Source organism: Betta splendens, chromosome 22 (assembly GCF_900634795.4).
Source record: "Betta splendens chromosome 22, fBetSpl5.4, whole genome shotgun sequence".
Lineage (NCBI taxonomy): Eukaryota > Metazoa > Chordata > Actinopteri > Anabantiformes > Osphronemidae > Betta > Betta splendens.
The window spans coordinates 11,269,484-11,286,260 of record NC_040900.2 but is presented as its reverse complement, the minus strand read 5'-3'; the positions used below and the strand labels follow the sequence as shown (position 1 = coordinate 11,286,260).

Sequence of the window (16,777 nt, the reverse complement as noted above, 5' to 3'; positions counted from 1 at the left end):
CTGTGGATTTCCTGAGCCCCCTTCCCTCGTTCTAGGTCAGTAAAACCCACCGAGGTACTGAAATGTGTTGGCTGCAATATAAAAGCAGGTCACACAGACACACACACACACAGTGATGCGAGGGGCATGTTTTCAATAGTGCCCATTAGAGTGAGTCACAATTCTAGCTAAGTCAAACTCAACTGTGTTCACTTCCAACTTGCTTCAGCTACTTAAGCGACCCGTATTTTCAAATCACCAACGTGACAGTTGGACATTGAAAAAAAAAAAAAAAGGCGAGACACTGCTGCAAAAAACCTTTTTCACATCCACTCGCTGCATTCGTAAACATAAATATTATAAACACGGACTTGTTTTGGTTCTCAGATGTGTGCAATCCAAAAACCACGCTGCTGATATGGTTTTAGAAGCTGCAGCCCAACAAACACACACTCCGTCATGTGTTGTCCTGCTGCAAACACTCATGTTGTTTTTCACATGCTCCTGTTAAATGAGACTAAATAACATTTACACACAGTAAGATTGGTGCATTTATTTATTCTATTCCACAACATTTCTATAGTGTGTATAACATATTCGACTTGATCTTTACATGCACAACGGGCGTATTTGTTTTGAGCATGCGATTGCTGGATTGGAGCGAGCGCTTCGAGCAGCAGCGCAGCAACACATGCTCACACGCACCCAGTGCCCGAGCAAACCACTGTGCATCTGCTGTGGAGAAACATCCTGCCTCGCACCGACGAGCATGCTTGCAAACCCGTCTGTCACATTCAAAACCCCACGTCTGAACCACAGGAAATACGTGTGCACAAGCACACAGACACAAACACGGGCGCCAGCAGACACGCACAGGTAGTGGAGCACGGCGAGCGCGGCGCCCTGACACACTAAATGCAGCGCTGCTACGGGGAGAAATGAGACGACTGAGAGAACCGTTTCCACGGCAACTGCTAAATTGCGGAAAAAAAGAATAATAACAAAAGGAGGGTCCACCTGTGTGAGCTCAGATCCCGATGATGCACCGAGGTCACTGGGATCGGTTGGGTTTGTGGCAGGCCCATGGTCGGCTCTATTCTGGTCTGGCTGGGGCTGATCTGTGCACGTGTGTTGAGCTCTGGGGCATTTGGGGTAACTGAGGTCTCGGCTTTATGGGTTCTTTTATGTGAGGCTGCAGCGCTTCGCCCTCCAGCTGCTCGGCTGCCATGATGCGATGCCTCTGCGCACCTCAAAGCCCAACGCGAATCCGCCGCTCTGGTGACGACACGTGGTTCACACAACACACAGACTCACACACTGCGAGACGAGCCCTGTGAACATTCATTTGTTCTAATTAAACGGATACGGAGGGGTAGAAAAAACAGATGAATAAAAAACTCAAGTAAACATAAACGTCTATAAATGCTTTACCAAATTAAGCCTCCAAAAAATACTTATAATAATAATTTATTAATATAATATATTAATATAATATATTATATTATATTATATTTATATATAATAATTTATTTATGATGATGATTTCAATACTAGTTTGAAATGCTTTTAATGATTAAAGTCATCATTTCAAAAGAATGAAATCAAACTATTCTTAAATGCAGCCTGACCAAAAATGCTGGTTTATAAAGCTTATTTATGCTAACAATTATTGAGGAAACTCCTCATTGTCTCAGCTGCCACTGCTTCTGAACATTATTAATTCTCAAAAACAGCCCATATCACAAACTACACCTTCTCTATGATCGCATACACAGCAATCCAGACATACTGAAGCAATGATGAAGTGAGGGGGGTCATAGTGTAAATGGCTGAATCGGCCCAGGTGGCTGAGGACCAGTGGACAGGAAGCCGGACCTACGCTGCCACAGAGCTGCCATTGCTGCAGGTTACCATGACTGCAGCTCCAGGAGCCGGGGGCACGGCCTGCGCAGTGTGTGGCGACACACAGCCCCCACTCCCCTCCTCTCTGTGCGGTTACCACAGCCTCTGTGTCTGCTGGAGACAATAAATAAATAATGGGCCTTGCGATCACTCCCAACCGTGATACTGCACGCTAAAACCACTGCATGTGGGAGTGCCTTGCTGACAGCGACAGCACAAACACATGTAAAAACACACACACATGGACTCTCAGCTGGTTACGGGCAACAGTTACTCACACGCTTTAAAAACTGATATGAGCAGTTTAAACTGGGTTTAACAGCTGTTTATTTAACTTTGTCAATTAAGGAATTTGTTATATTTTATATTTTGGGCCAATTTGCTTTTTCAAATTTGAGATTTGTATCAGTGACTTGCATGAGTATAAGTAATGATTAAAACCTCCCATTTGAATCTGTGCAGTGTCATAATTGTAACAGCAGACAGTGGGGGCTGCAGGAAAACGGGGCTAGAGTATTAGTCAGTGAGCGGTGTTATATAATTAGAAGTGAATGGTCAGGATGAGGTGTGCAGTGACCAGTGGGGACGCCGGACCCGTGTCTGCAGCCCTAAAACCGGCTACCACGTCTCAGCCCGGAGGCAGGCAGGACCACGGTGTTTGATGCAATGACGGCCACTTCATTATAAATGCCTCCTCAAGTCCCACGCTGCATTCCACGTTTATGGGGAACATATGGGGAAGCCTGCAATTTTTAGACCACAAAATAAGCCCCTTTGCAGCTGGACGCACGACCGCACTGGGTCCTTTTTGCCTCGCGAGCCACACCCGAGAGGCGTAGGACCACTGACAGTGATTAAACCACCACAGTTTTCTCAGCAAAACAGGAGTTATATTAAGCTTAAATACAGGGGCTTGATAAACAAGGCCTGGGCAGGGGAAAAAAAGGAATTGAGCGAAGGACGGCCACAATGATCCTCAGACTATTTTCCCCTCACGGTCATGGGGAGCGCAAAGCCATGAGATACATTTCAAAACATGAAGCAGATGTTTACCTAGACAAAGAAGAGAAAACAGAGCGGGCCGAGGACTGACGAGAAGGCCTCCGCTCCGCCGCCGTCTTCACATGTCAAGCTTGGCCTGCACTACAATGGAGCCCGTCCTTGCACAATAATGTGGGACAGTCCTATATTTGTTTTGGTTTTCTCTATTCCTCATTGAAAGTCCAGATGCACTGTCTTTCTTTCCACAAGTGGACGACAACAAGGAAATTGGCAATAATCTGAAACAGCCAGTCCTTGTGAAAACAGCCGGCACAAAAATACATCGCTCGCCTAATTGAAATCTGCAAAACAAAACGGGGCATGAGTGAATCTGAAGGGGCCACGAGCGAAGCAGGCGAAGACCCCGCGTTTCCTGAACGCACTGGGGACGGATCCTCCAGGACGCTCGGTCCCACGGCAGGAGGACATGGGGCCGCGATCTGCCCTCGGGCTGGCTAGCCGGGGCCACGGCCATGTCGACGGGCGGGAGAGGTGTGAGAAGAGGAAGCCTCGCTGTGTGTGAGGTCAAGCCGGAGGCCTGCAGCGGCAGCGCGGACGCGCCGATAAAAGGCCTGGGGCCGCGGCTGTGGCCTCCACATTCGGCCACACTTGCCGACGCGGCGTGTCATTTAGCCCGCGCTGCCGCCTGACTGAACGGCAACTGCTCATTTACAGGGCAGTGCGGGCTACCAGGAAGAGCGGTGAGCCCTCTTTGCTCTCACACACACACACACACACACACACACACACACACACACACACACACACACACACACACACACTGTAAGAACATGGAACTGTATATACACATGCAAACACACGCTGTGGCCAATACTGCAGGTTTGTCCGGCAATTAGCAGAGGACAACGTGGGCTGACATCCGTACACAAAGTGGTGTGAAAGAGAAACAGCATGCGCGCACACACACACACACACACACACACACACACACACACACACACACACACACACACACACACACACACACACACACACACACAGACATCCAGGGAAAGCAGTTGGGTCACATGAGTGACCAGACAGTGGTTTGGGTCTGTTGTCCCACTGCCAGACATGGTCACAGTGTGTCACCGGGAGACGGGAGGAGAAGAGAGAGGAAGTGGAGATACCACTCGGTCACACACACACACACACACACACACACACACACACACACACACACACACACACACACACACACACACACACACACACGTGAAAGTGCTAGACGACTGGCAGGTCCACAGTGCCACAGCAAAAACACACCCCTCGGCTTCTCATTTCATTTCTGTGTGAAGCTGAAGCTTTATGAATCACTTCCTGTTTTCTCCATTGCCGCAGAAACAAATGCCAAATTAAACAGGATAATAAACGTACAGAAAGAGAAAAGACGATATTGGTCTCAAATCACATCTCTGATATTGTACAAGCAGCAGCCACATTGGTGAGAAGTTTTCCGCTCTAAAATTCAACCTAGAAAATGAAAAAAGTGTGAAAACCACAATCAGGTTAAATTGCTTAGCGCTCAGACAGGTAGAGAGACGACACAAGGCCTCAGAGACGGCTCTTTTTTTTCATACTGCAAAAGGAAGCTCGGGTAAAAAAACAGCCAAGTGTATCTGAGGTGAGCTGAATATTGACATCAATGAGTCAAACTCATAAAATAAAGACTAGAAACAGGCCAGAAATGAGCAGAATGAGCCTCAGAAGGACTAACGTCCAGACGGACGCAAGCAGAGCCCAGCAACCGTCAGCTTCGCTCCTAATGAGACTGGGATTATGATACTATCAAGTGGTAAGTGAGGGTGGAGGTTTTGCAGGCCCAAAACCACTGGTTCTTACAAACACAGATGTGCTGTGAGTCAGACAAATATAAAAGTAGCACAGGACATACACACAGTCTGGAGGAGCCCAGCGTCGCTGAGCAGCAAGAGACAACACTCTTTCCTGTCTCTGAGCAGCGGCAGCAGCCGCGGCGATCGCTCGTTCTCTTTTTTCTCTCCCCCGCGCTCGCCGCTGGTTCGAGACGTCTGAGGGCTCTCCGTGAACCACAGCAGCGGGTCGCGGCTCGCGGGTCACGGGGGCGTCTGCAGCAGCCGGCGGGAGGGCGAGAGAGGAGGCGGCGAGTCAGACACGGAGGAGCGTGGAAAGTGGAAGACGCAGCGCGGAGGAACCAGAGAACAGGCGCTGGGAGGGAGGGAGGGAGGGAGGGGGGAGGAGGGGGGGAGGCCCGGTGACCTCACGCGACATGTGACGCGGGCTCCACCACTCACAGAGGCGAGCGCGAGTGTGCGTCTCCGCGCGGAGGATGGCGAGCAGGATGCAGCGCGACTGTGGCTTCTAGCCTCCTACCAGCGCCGACGCTCCAGTCGCCCCGCCAGCGTGGGAGAGACCGACCCTGCGACCGGGCCCGCTGGCTCACCCCGGACCCTCGGCCCGCCGCGTGCCACAGCGCCACCAGCCCGCACCCCCTCGCCCGCCTGCTCTGATTGGTGGGCCCGCTCTCCTCTCCAGCCCCGGTGAGTCCTCCTCAGCACCTGGGGGACACTCTCTCTCTCCCCTTGGCTCTGTTTGGAGTCCATTCGGACCCTCGCCGGGCTTCTCCCGTGCCGCTCCGCTCTCTCCGACGCCTCCGGCTGCTCTCTCTGCAGGCTTGTGGCTTGGGATTCCTGCGGTGGTCACAAACCCCAGATTCTTAGCTGCGAACGTGCCGCGAGCTCCAGGAGTCCTGTCCTCCCGTGCTCTCCTTCCTCCTCGTTCTCCTCCCTCCTGCTGCGTGTGCGTGTGTGTGCGTGTGTGTTTGTGTGTGCGGGTGTCACGTCTACGTTTCCCCCCTTCCAGGTCGGTGCGCGTCGGCGGCAGCGAGGGCTCCACTCCGTCCCGGCCTCCCTGTCATGGCCTCCAACAGCATCTTTGACTCCTTCTCCAACTACAGCAGCAGCCTCCTCAGAGGTGAGTGCTGGGACCCGTGTTTAACCGCCGTAGCGTTGCCATGGTGACTGCGTTGATTGTTCTCTGACATTTGACGAGTGCTGACATTACGGTTTGAATGTTTAGAGCCGGGGGGCGTCCTGTGGCGTGTCATTCGACTTTAAAGGCCTTTTGCAAGTGCGCTCCTGTGTTTTCCGTGGGCTTGATGGACCGCCGCCATAATAGCATTCTCACCACAGACGTTCATTATCAAGCGAAACTCGCCCTCTCTTTGCGAATACGAGCTCAGAGGCTCCATGTGACTGGGCCCTTTACGGGAACATGGCAATGCAACGAAGGAACAAAGGGGAAAAAACATATTAGGCTCTCCCACTCTGCTTTACTTCCAGGAGGTACTTTTGGTCTGTGTGGTGAGGTGAGTGCACTATACTTGGCAATGCTAAATGCTACACTTAATGAACAAGCCATTTGTTGCCATGGCAATTCCAATCAAATCCCCTCTCCCTGCAAACGGCGAAGCTCTTCGGCGCGCGCCAAGTCGAGGAAGATTAAACGCTTTGCTGAATACTTGTTGATTTTATTCCTGTAAGTGATGATAAACTCCAGCACGAGGCAGCCTGAGCTGCAGTTGTTAATCTGATGGCGGCCGGGGGACTCGGTTGTTCCCACTCATCGTCACGCGACCGCGGAGACGGCCACTGAAAGGCAACGGGAAGAAAAAGCCAAATCTCCTTTCCAATTAAGGCCTCGTTGCAGCGTTAATTAGAGACAGCCGCAGAAGAAGCACTACCAACTCCTAATTGTTTGCAGAGTATATCTTAAACTCTCTGGAGCCTTTCGCACAGTCAGACGCAGACAGTCGAACACACACAGAACCCATCTGGGTCTCACATGAGAACGGCCCTCGGTGGAGTCACAGTGACAGGGGATGATGTTCCAGTGTTCTCACTTCTTCTACAGACACCCAGACATTTATAGTTTCCTCCTGACAGCGCCCCCCCCCCTCACCCTCTCCTCCTGCATCCCTTCATCTCCTCACTACTCATACATCACAGCGTTACCGCATTCATGCCATGCTCTGGGACAATTTAACCTAATGTGATTTCGGATGCCTGATTTTGATTTCAGAGTAGCAAGACGTAAAATAACGCAAACCTCTAATCATGCATTGGAAATCATTAGAGAACATGCATGAGAATATCCTTTTACAGTTCTGTCAGTGGAAGAGAACAAAGAGCAAGAGTCATTAAAATGAAAGCGTTTGAAACCAGGACTGCCTCACGTAAGCACAAACACCCCAGTGGTTAGTTCAACAGCTTGCTTGGCCCAGCTTCTCTTCTTTAGATACCAATCAAACTGAAATTAAGAGGAACGCTTATGTCTGCAAGTGTCCCTGTTCCCAAGCTCTGATGTCAATACGAAGCAGAAGATTATAAAAATGCTGCATTCACATCTTCAGATTTAGGTTCTAGTCAAAAACTGTGATCAGCAACACAAATCTAGACTGAAAAAGAATCTTTTTTGTCACGTTACCCTGTAATTTCATTCAAGATAAGGAAAGCAGACATCGGTACTACAATCAGACATGTTATTATCAGCAGTACACTATCTGTACATGTCATATTGGTATTTCTTATATATTCCAGCCTATCGCACAGTGAGGGCAGAAAAAAAACATGTGAGCATGTGATGTGCAACATCAGATGCGCTTAGCGTGAGAAGCGAGAGGACGCCTCACCTCAGAAACCTCAGTCCTCTGCTAAAGTTCAGGGAGACACACACACACAGAGAGTCACAAAAACGCGCATTCGCACACACACACACACACACACACACACACACACACACACACACACATCCACGTAAAAAACGTACACTATACGTGCACGACTGAGTCACAAAGAGAAGCGCTGCAGGATAGCGGCCCGACAGTTAGCTGCTGAGACCGAAAGACAGAAAGAGAAAGAAGCCCTGCGCCGGCGAGGCGTTAATCTGATCCAGACTCAGTGCTGCTGCACATCACTGATAATAACCACAACGAGGCTACACCTGCTAAGCCTCGCACAGTAGCGCTGCTATTTAATAAGAAGCCAGCGCTGCTCAGACTCCTGTACACACGCGCTGCAAAAAGGGCAGCAGACGTTGGGCCCGTCAGGCGTCAACGCAGACGCTTCACAGAGTCCTAAACAGCTGTTTGCCACAGCTGGAGGACCTGACCTACGCTTGGGTCACATCCTTTCTGTCACGGTTCTACTTGGAAGCGCCACCCTGTTCCCTGCAGGCTGCTCCATGCAGGTTTCAGCTCCTTCTGTGGCACAAAAAAAGGCCCGAGTTTATTAGGGTGGGAATGGCTTTTATACGTTTGGCTTATTGCACCGTATGAATGGAAGTGGAGGCCTTGTGTGGTGGGAAACGCACCACCGCCACAGTCGTAGCAGGGTTATTTTGGAGGATTTTGAAACGGGGTCTGGTCTGGTTCTACGAGCACGGGATGGGATGGGGAGGGGGGTGCGTGCGTAGTGTGAGAAAAATAACCTTTAAATGCATGTGGTGTTAAAATGAATCACTCACAGAATGAAAGGATCTGATTTCTAAGCTCAGAAGCACTGACATAGAAACAGTGCTTTACAGTAGCTTAGAACAGAAAGAAACAGACTGTAAATTTCACAGAACACATGGATGGCCTCTGGTGAATTTATTAATAACAAAGACACATGGCAAATATTTTTTTTCCTCCTCTTTTAAATGAAGACGGTTTGATTGGAGCTCATTCAAAGTCCTGCCGAGTGTGAGGCCCCAGAGCGACGCCAAAACAAGGGGAGTCGCTGAGCGGGCTGAAACCTGTTACCAGATATAAAGAGTCTCAGAATTCAATAAGTGAATCAATAAGCAAAAGCAAATAATAAAAAACGCATGGCAGCCACAGAGCAGCAGAAATCCTGTGTCCAATTTAGCCGAGCATAATATCTATTTATAAAACTCTGAAGGCATATTGGATGGAAGGAACGCTCTGGACCTGATTAAGGCTGTGAACATTTTTGGAGGTACTTATTTACTCTCCGTCCACCTCTCCCCCTTTCACCATCTGTCAACATGGCGGTGAGCAACGCTTTGAGGGGTTACCAGTAAGATGGCTTCCAGGTAGGGGGGGGGGGCACCAGGGTTGCGTTGGTCAAGGTTAAAGTGTAGTAGCAAATACAATTTTATGGTAGACGGCAAGAACCACAGGGGCCACATAGGTTTCAGCCAATCTGATAATATGGGTTTATACTGTAAATGTTTCTGTGGAGCAGACTGAAAAACAAACACTATTAGAGGAGATGGTTTGGATGGAGAGACCTGGAGCTGCATCAACTCAGATCCGTCGGGAAGCGAGAAGGAAGGACCGCCGCGTCGGCCCGTTTCGTACGGTTCATCCAGAGTTGGGGTGCGTGTCAAACGCTGTGATCAGATTGTGCGTGGCAGCCGGGGGGAGCAGTGAACTCTGGGGATGAATGCTGAACACTGAGCTCACCCCTCAGATGAAACACAAAGAGAAACGAGGATGTTATTACGCTGCGCACTGCGGAGACAAAGAGCTTGTATGAGGCCAAGCATGCAAAGTGACGTCTGAGGAATTTAGAATGTCTAGACCAGTTTCTTTCACTGGGACCGTCTGATGTAAAAAAGAACTTGAAAGAGGAACAGGCTGCACGGTGGCTAGAAAATATGCAGACTCTGAAAATGCTTGTACAGTACATTTGGATAATGAGATGGAAATGGTCCCAATATAAAAGTCTTCTGCTTGATTTGTAAAAAGTAATATCCATACTGGATGAGGCTCTTCAATTTCTATGACTCACGTCTTTATGGTTAATTTGTTTCACTCACAAGCTAAAATTTCATATAAGCCCTTAGGTTAAAATGATTAAAGCCACGTCGCTGTTATGAGACTCCTCATGATCTCATTCGTCCTGAACGGTGGACGACTGCATTAAGGAAAAGCCCTTCTCGCAATTTTCTGTTTCTTAATTTTGTTTTAAACCCACGCCCTAAACCACAGGCCGGCCCCACTGCTTATTACATGGTACGTCTGAGGACGTAGAAAAAAAAAAAAGAATTATCCTAAGATAATTTATGTATTATTAGCCAAAATCTGTGCAGAAATTACAGTGGCACAGGAGAGCTGCTTTGGCAAAACTGGAAAAAGGGCGAATTAGAAAAAGTAAACCTGAGACAAAATATTAGTTTCAGTTCAGGTTTCAGTAACTCTGGCTACAATTAGGGAGTAGTGACCCGGGTTTGACTCACATGAAGGTGACTTATTGTTTAGACCCCTCCCTGGATCGTTTAACAGATGTTAACAACATCCTTTCAGTTGCAGTGAGAAAAAAAAGCAAAAGACGGCCTATGACTAAGCACAAGCCCCGATTGCTGTGCACTTTTGTTTTTAACATTACAGCCACCAATTACTTTAATGGGTGGACGCATAAAATGACTGCAGCTTATGGAGATCCCACATGTTCAGAAAGATATCGGCGCTCGGCGGGTCTCTTTCTTCGCGGGTGCTCGTGATGGAACACAGGAAGAGCAGAGGATCTCTATTTTATCACGCGTGAACGCTGAGCAGAGACGATCAGACGTAGATGTGAGACTCAGAGGAACTCGCTCTGTCACCATCAAAGGATTAAAAGGGATGTTTTTCACAGAAAGAAAAATCTGTCCTTCAGACTGAATCTTCACCTCATTATGAGCAACTTTAATCATGCTCAAAACATCCTTATAGCCTAACCCTCTTCCCATAAGCAATAAAGAAAAAACTTAATTACGGTGGAGGAAAAATGCAGATAATGATAGGATGTGAGAAGCTGCAGGCTACGAAATGTTTTCTGATTCTCTATTTTCCCAGAATTTTTTTCTCGACTTGTTTACATACAGTTAATTGTCCGTTGTTGCAATAAAACATGTTTTTGGGCTGCATCTTCCCTCCCCTCAAACATGTCTTCAACCACAAAGAATTGATTTTTGTGTAGACAGCATTTATAAAACATTTATATTTCTCTTGGTGGGTAGCGGATAAGTGACAGTGCTGGATAATGGGCCACTTAAGATGGAAGATGCATAATCAAGTATTAAGTCTTATGAGGGTTTATTTTCCAATTAAAAGATAAATGAAATGAATGTTGTTGTTTTTTTATACCAAAATTAAGTAAAAGCAAAGCTGCTTTAAACTGAACTAAAATAACGCCTTATTCCCAAAATGTTAATCAAGGATTTAATTAAAAATGCCAATTAACCTATCTATTAATAACTAAATATATAGTTTGTCCTCAAATATGACCCCCACCTTTGTATTTCAATTCTTATTTTCCAGATATGTAATATTACATAAAACAACGCAGAATCCACAAAATTCTGAGACTTCCGATTGCAGCCATCTTTGACCTGGAGTAAACTTTGGCGTGTCCGTACTTTCTCTACAGCTGCTCACTTCTGTATTGGCTCGGTAGGAAACACCATGCCAGGGATTCCCCCTCAGCTGTGCAGCAGAAGTGGCCCCTCCATCTCTTCTCCATAGTCTGTCTGCTGTGAGGTCACTGCGTCTGCTGCAAATACCGTTCTCACGGTCGCAGACACCGCCGTCACGAGCGCCAATGTACAGGAAACTTAACGCGGCACGCGGCCGGCACACACACACACACACACACACACACACACACACACACACACACACACACACACACAGTTATTCCTCATGCTGAGTCAGAGAGGAGCAGCGCATGTCGACATGCTGAGCGTGACGTTTTCCCACTCTAAATGCTGTCTGACCTCACTGTAATAGCTGGTCAGGACTAACATATGGTCTCCTGATGCCTTAGTCCAGTAGCTTTACCCACACGGTGACTAAACTGCAGAGGACTTAACTGAAAAATATCAGTGACTGCCTTCTTGAATTCATAAAAGCGCCAATTTGTGTCTTGTACTTAGGAAAATATTTAACTGTCTACAGTGTATTGTGGTGACTCAGTATGTACAGGACTGAGCATTTTCCAACCAGTCAAAACTTACTGAATTTACACAGCATGACCTAAAATTTGACACAATTTGCATATTTTGGAGTTATTCTATATGTAGAAAACTGTGCAAAACCTCAAGAGTGCCCTACGTTGTGCGTGCTAAACCTAAAGCTAACAGCCTGACAGAAAGTCTCAATGGGCTTGAAAGCGACGTTTCCCCTTTAATCACTGCGATGACATAAGAGGCAGACGGCCAGCCAGTCATTCAGTCAATACAGAGTTTGATTAACCTAATCACCAGGCAGCCGGGCTCCGGGCTTCTGATTGGGTTTACAAACCCTCCTTGTCAACGTTGTGTCATTAGCGCGTTGTTAGCGGCGGCCGCCTTGACGTGGAGCAGCGACGTGCCGCGACTAAACACAGCAATCACGGGATTAGTGTGCACTTACAGCAAAGCCTCAATGGACGCCTCGGGCTCTGAGTCAAAGAGGGGAAAGTCCTGCCCTCCGATGCTAGCGCCATGCGGCCGCGACGCTAACTGCACATGGACAACGCCGCTACTGATTAGCCATAGAAATGATGAGAGGAAACATTCAGTCACTTTGGACATACGGGTGGTTTCCCAGACTCAAATTAAGCCAGCTCCTCGGCTAAAGTAGTGCTTTGAATGAAGGGACACCATTGAAAATAAGTTTTAGCCTCCAATTAGGTTTACTTAATCTGAAACTGGGAGTCGAGCCCAAAGACATCACAGACATAAAGTAACATGCAATGCAGCGACTGCAGCACAAAAGGCTCCATAACATTAGCAGAGGATCTTTCTTTCTGTTAATTTACTTAGAAATCAATTGGATTGATTGGCGATAATTGCCTTCTGTGTAAAGATATGATTTATGAGGAAAGACACTGTTGTGTTTAAGTGCTCTCCGGACCTGCCTGGCTCACAGGCTCACAGTCACCACACCCTTGTTCCCTTACCATGAAAAGCCCTGAGGAACAGCCGAGCACTTTCCAAGAGTTGTCTCACGTCTGCGGAGGAAAGTGCCGCGGACGCTCGTCAGGAACCCAGCGCCGGGTTTCCTGCTCGACGCTGGTTGGATTCAGACGCGGCTCGGAAGGCCGGGCCTCTCCGAAGAGGGAAAGAAATGCAAATTCAATATCTGGAGGCCCTTTGAAGTCTGACTGCGCTTGAACGGATGTGACAGAACCTGGAATGACCCCTGTGGAAAGAGTCGTTTAACAGCGGAGAAGCGAGCAGAACGGGACAAACTCTGTACTCTTTGACGCGCGCGCGTGTGTGTAGTTGTGTTACACACACACACACACTTTGAATATAGATTAGGAGGGCAGTGAAGTACAACACATCTGACCCACTGGGGTTTCACTGCTTCATCATCATCATTTGGTATCTCACCGTCTTCCTTCACAGCTCAAAGTAACAGGGACCTAGTCTCAAAAAATAAAAACATGTGGCTTTTGTTGTAGAGAGGAATGAACAACAGCATTCCATGTGCGACCACATCAAAGGTCCCCCCTCACCATGGGGCTAAACGAGGGCAGACTGTCCTACTTGCCCATCCTGACATGACTGCCACTAATTAACCAGAGATCTTGAAGTGACACTTCGTTCCCATCGCTCGTGTCCCATGTGTCTCCGCTGTAATCTCCCCCTTTAATTTTTTTCTTAAACGCAAAGGGCTTCTCTTTGGGCTCCGGCAACAGGGGACAGCCACACAACAAGCACAAAGGGGCATTGTCTGCTGGTGAAAATGTGGTTTACAGGCTCCGCTGTAATGGCCTGGCGGTTGCTGGAAGCCATGCGCACTTCCTAATATTCAGCTCACATGCGATTTCATTTTGAGAGAAGGCCGAGCTAGGGAGCTTTGCTGTTGTATGAGACGACCCCCCCCCCCCCCCCTCTGGTGGCGCTACTATATTTGTGTGGGCTCTCGAGCGATGGCTGCGCTGCCAGTCAGACGTGTTGGGGCTGTCAGACTGAGCGGCTTCCAGCGCCAGTGGAGGCTGTTTGATGTGACACAGAGACTCCATTAGAGACACGGGGGAGGTTGGACGGCTTCAGCGGGCCAAGTAGCAGCCCAGAGAGGAAAAGGTTCGCGCACACACGGCCTGGTTGCAATCTTGGTGTCTGCGCTGTGAATCTATAAATGTCTGAGCATCACTGATTCCTATTGTAAGTGTGTGCGGCCACATGTTCACCAGTTTGACACATACGGGGGTGATGACGCAGCGGGTAGTGACATCGTCACCATGACGGGGAGAGAGCGGGCGAGCGAGAGAGGCAGGAGGAGGACGAGAGGGAGATTGATGCGGCAAGGAAGGGAGAAAAAACGCGCCCGCCGTAGTTCGCCCTCAGCCACGCGGCGGTGATGACCTCACAAACCTGTGCCGCGGCCCGTTGCGGCGGCGCGGGTCCTGGTGTCAGGGCGGTGAAGCGGTAGACGACGGTTTGGTTCAGACACAGACCAGTCGCTGCGCTTCCACACCACACGTCACGTGGGCCCCGGGCCCTGAGAAGCGAGGCATATTTACAAGCAGCACTACGGGGGAAGTATGAGATCCACTCGGGGTGATATCGTCACCTGCCAGCAGCATGTGATAGCTGTTAAGAGGAGCCGGGAGCAGGAGTTGATGTGGCTACTGCCAAAGACACGTCTCCAGATCTGCGTGTGGCAGCTGGGCTCCGGCACTGGGGGCCGCGTGGCAGTTAAACTGTCACTTGCAGGAACTGTAAATCTTTTGCAGAAGGTGAATGCAGGATGACAGCGCTGCAGGTGTGTGAGTGTGCGAGCGCGGTTAGCAGCCGCTAGTCTATCACCAGGCTACGCTCGCTGTGCGTCTTTGTCCCTCAGCCATCCTAAGGAACAGGCCACGGGCTGAACATGTTTGGTAAAGTCAGAGTAAGTCAAGACCATGTGTGTGTGTGTGTGTGTGTGTCTGTAGGGGGTGGGGGTGCTGTCACTTTGGAAACGCAACTGCACATATTGCAGCGATTACCACAGCGGAAAAATGTTTTTCTGCAACATGCAATTACTACAGATTACAGATTGCCGTCCTTGCATCAGAAGCTCTCGCCAACAAAAAAAAAAAGGAAACACTGTGCTTTTTTGTGTCTATGTGGATTTGAGTGTGTGTCGCTACACACAAATAGACAGTCAGACACGGAGACAAAGAAAGATGAGAAATGATTATAGCTCACACTAAAAAGCCACAACTGAAAAAAAATGGGGGAGTTGACGTATTTATGGGACTCATTTGGATTTTCAAGTTCTACTGACTTTGAGGGGTAAATAAAGACCCTGAAAAATCCAGAGGAAAAGGAGGAAAAGTAGAGCAGGGCACATTTAGTAGGCCTTCGTCCGTCATCGTCTGCATTACAAAAAGCGCCCGGCGCTGTGCTCATGGAGTACACAACGCTAAACGCTTCGAGTCAAATCAGTTTTGGACTTTACATTTTGTTTCAGGTTACAAATCACCATGAATATCAAAGTTTCCTTCAGGTCACACTAAACAATATAGCCCAAAAGTGGTGCCCCGCAGCAAGGCAGGGCCCTATTTCCAAACCCACCAGATCAAAACTCAACCCAAAGCGCTCCTATTATAGCACTGGGTCCTTATGGTGAGCTTACCATCCAGCGCTACTTTTAGTGGGTTTGCAAAGAATAAACAGGCCTGCAAACCACATCACAAGCTGCTGACTGTCATAGTTGGGTGAGTGTACCCGACGGATGATGTGAGGGTGGAGCGGCCGTGACATCGGGGTTTAAAGCGAGTTCCCCCTCTGCCTGCCACATATCGGGTGTGGTGTGCGCCACTGAACTGTCACCGAAAGGACAGGGAGGGGGCCTGAACGCGCCGAAGCCCCGGCCGCCGCCGCCGCCAAACCATCCACGCGTTTCACTGCGATCAAGAAAAAAGTCAAGTAACGGTGCATCCAGTCTATTCTGATTAACAACCAGTGGTGGAAGATGATTGTTTACACTAAAGTACTACTAGGTAAAATCCTATTGGATAAAGACAATGACAATAACAGGGTAAACCAGCCCAACTCTAAACCATTAAAATCCGATTTTGGGAACTGAGTTAAATATTAAATACTATACTGTGTTTCAGAAGCTAATAATAATGGATTAGCTGCCGTCAGAGAAGGCAGTGAAGTAAAAAGTCCACGAGGAGCTCAAAGCTGTTCAATCATAAAACAGAATGATATTGCAAAGTACCTCATTACTGTACTCCATCAGAGTATTTACCTGACTTCTAGAGAAGTGGGAGACATTAAACTGGGCCCATCGAGCTCCAGTATGTGCTGGAGGCAAGTGTCCAACAGCCAAACACGTGCTCGCTATGTCTGAGAATGAACGCAGCCCCATTTACATTAAGCGGACGGAAATAAAAACACGGCCGTCCCCCAACAGCCATTATGCTTCACAATTGATTCGGAGGGCTTTAATAAGCCCTCGGCTCCATTCTGCACCTTTTATAAAATGTAAGCAGACTATTAAAGATGTATGAGATGACTGTGCTCATTGTCTCCTCGGGTGATTGCTGCATCTTGGCTCCTCACACTTACACAGTAATTAGCTGCTGGGTTTGGAATTGTCACCATCCTCTTCATCATTTTTTAGGATAATATATACTCTAAACGCCTTCAAGGATCTGAAATTGGGGCCTGACACTCTCATGAGTTACTGGATAGATCAAGCTAAGCTACTATAAAACCATAGAAGAAACTAGAAAATAGAACAGTCTTTCCGGGTGATTACGGGCTAAAACTGAGTTTGAGCCCATAAATAAATTCCAGAGATCATTAAAACTAACACAGACAACTTCTCAGTGGAGGAAAAAATAACGTGAATTTGTGTGATCAAAACTGTTCAACGTGTTTTCTATTTTCTTGTCTGAACATCAAA

The 16,777-nt window shown here is 48.3% G+C and overlaps 1 protein-coding gene and 1 long non-coding RNA gene across 5 annotated transcripts in view; one reads left to right on the top strand and one right to left on the bottom strand.

The window, feature by feature from the left end:
• The window catches only part of LOC114848184 (uncharacterized), a 67,860-nt gene that overhangs the window by 8,450 nt on the left and 42,633 nt on the right, over positions 1-16,777 (bottom strand). Inside the window, exon 4 of one of the 4 annotated variants that reach the window (XR_008693551.1) lies at positions 997-1,254. The exons of 2 other annotated variants lie outside the window; for them this stretch is intronic. This is a non-coding gene — a long non-coding RNA (uncharacterized LOC114848184). Of the gene's footprint in view, positions 1-996; positions 1,255-8,346; positions 8,695-16,777 lie in introns of those variants that run through there. One more of the 4 variants, XR_005897208.2, reaches the window with a different exon arrangement.
• runx3 (RUNX family transcription factor 3) overlaps positions 5,180-16,777 on the top strand; it is a 43,276-nt gene continuing 31,678 nt past the window's right edge. The window contains exons 1-2 of the mRNA XM_029138477.3: positions 5,180-5,441; positions 5,764-5,874. Of these exons, the coding sequence (XP_028994310.1) occupies positions 5,817-5,874 (58 nt within the window). The 5' untranslated portion in view covers positions 5,180-5,441; positions 5,764-5,816. The remainder of the gene's footprint in view (positions 5,442-5,763; positions 5,875-16,777) is intronic.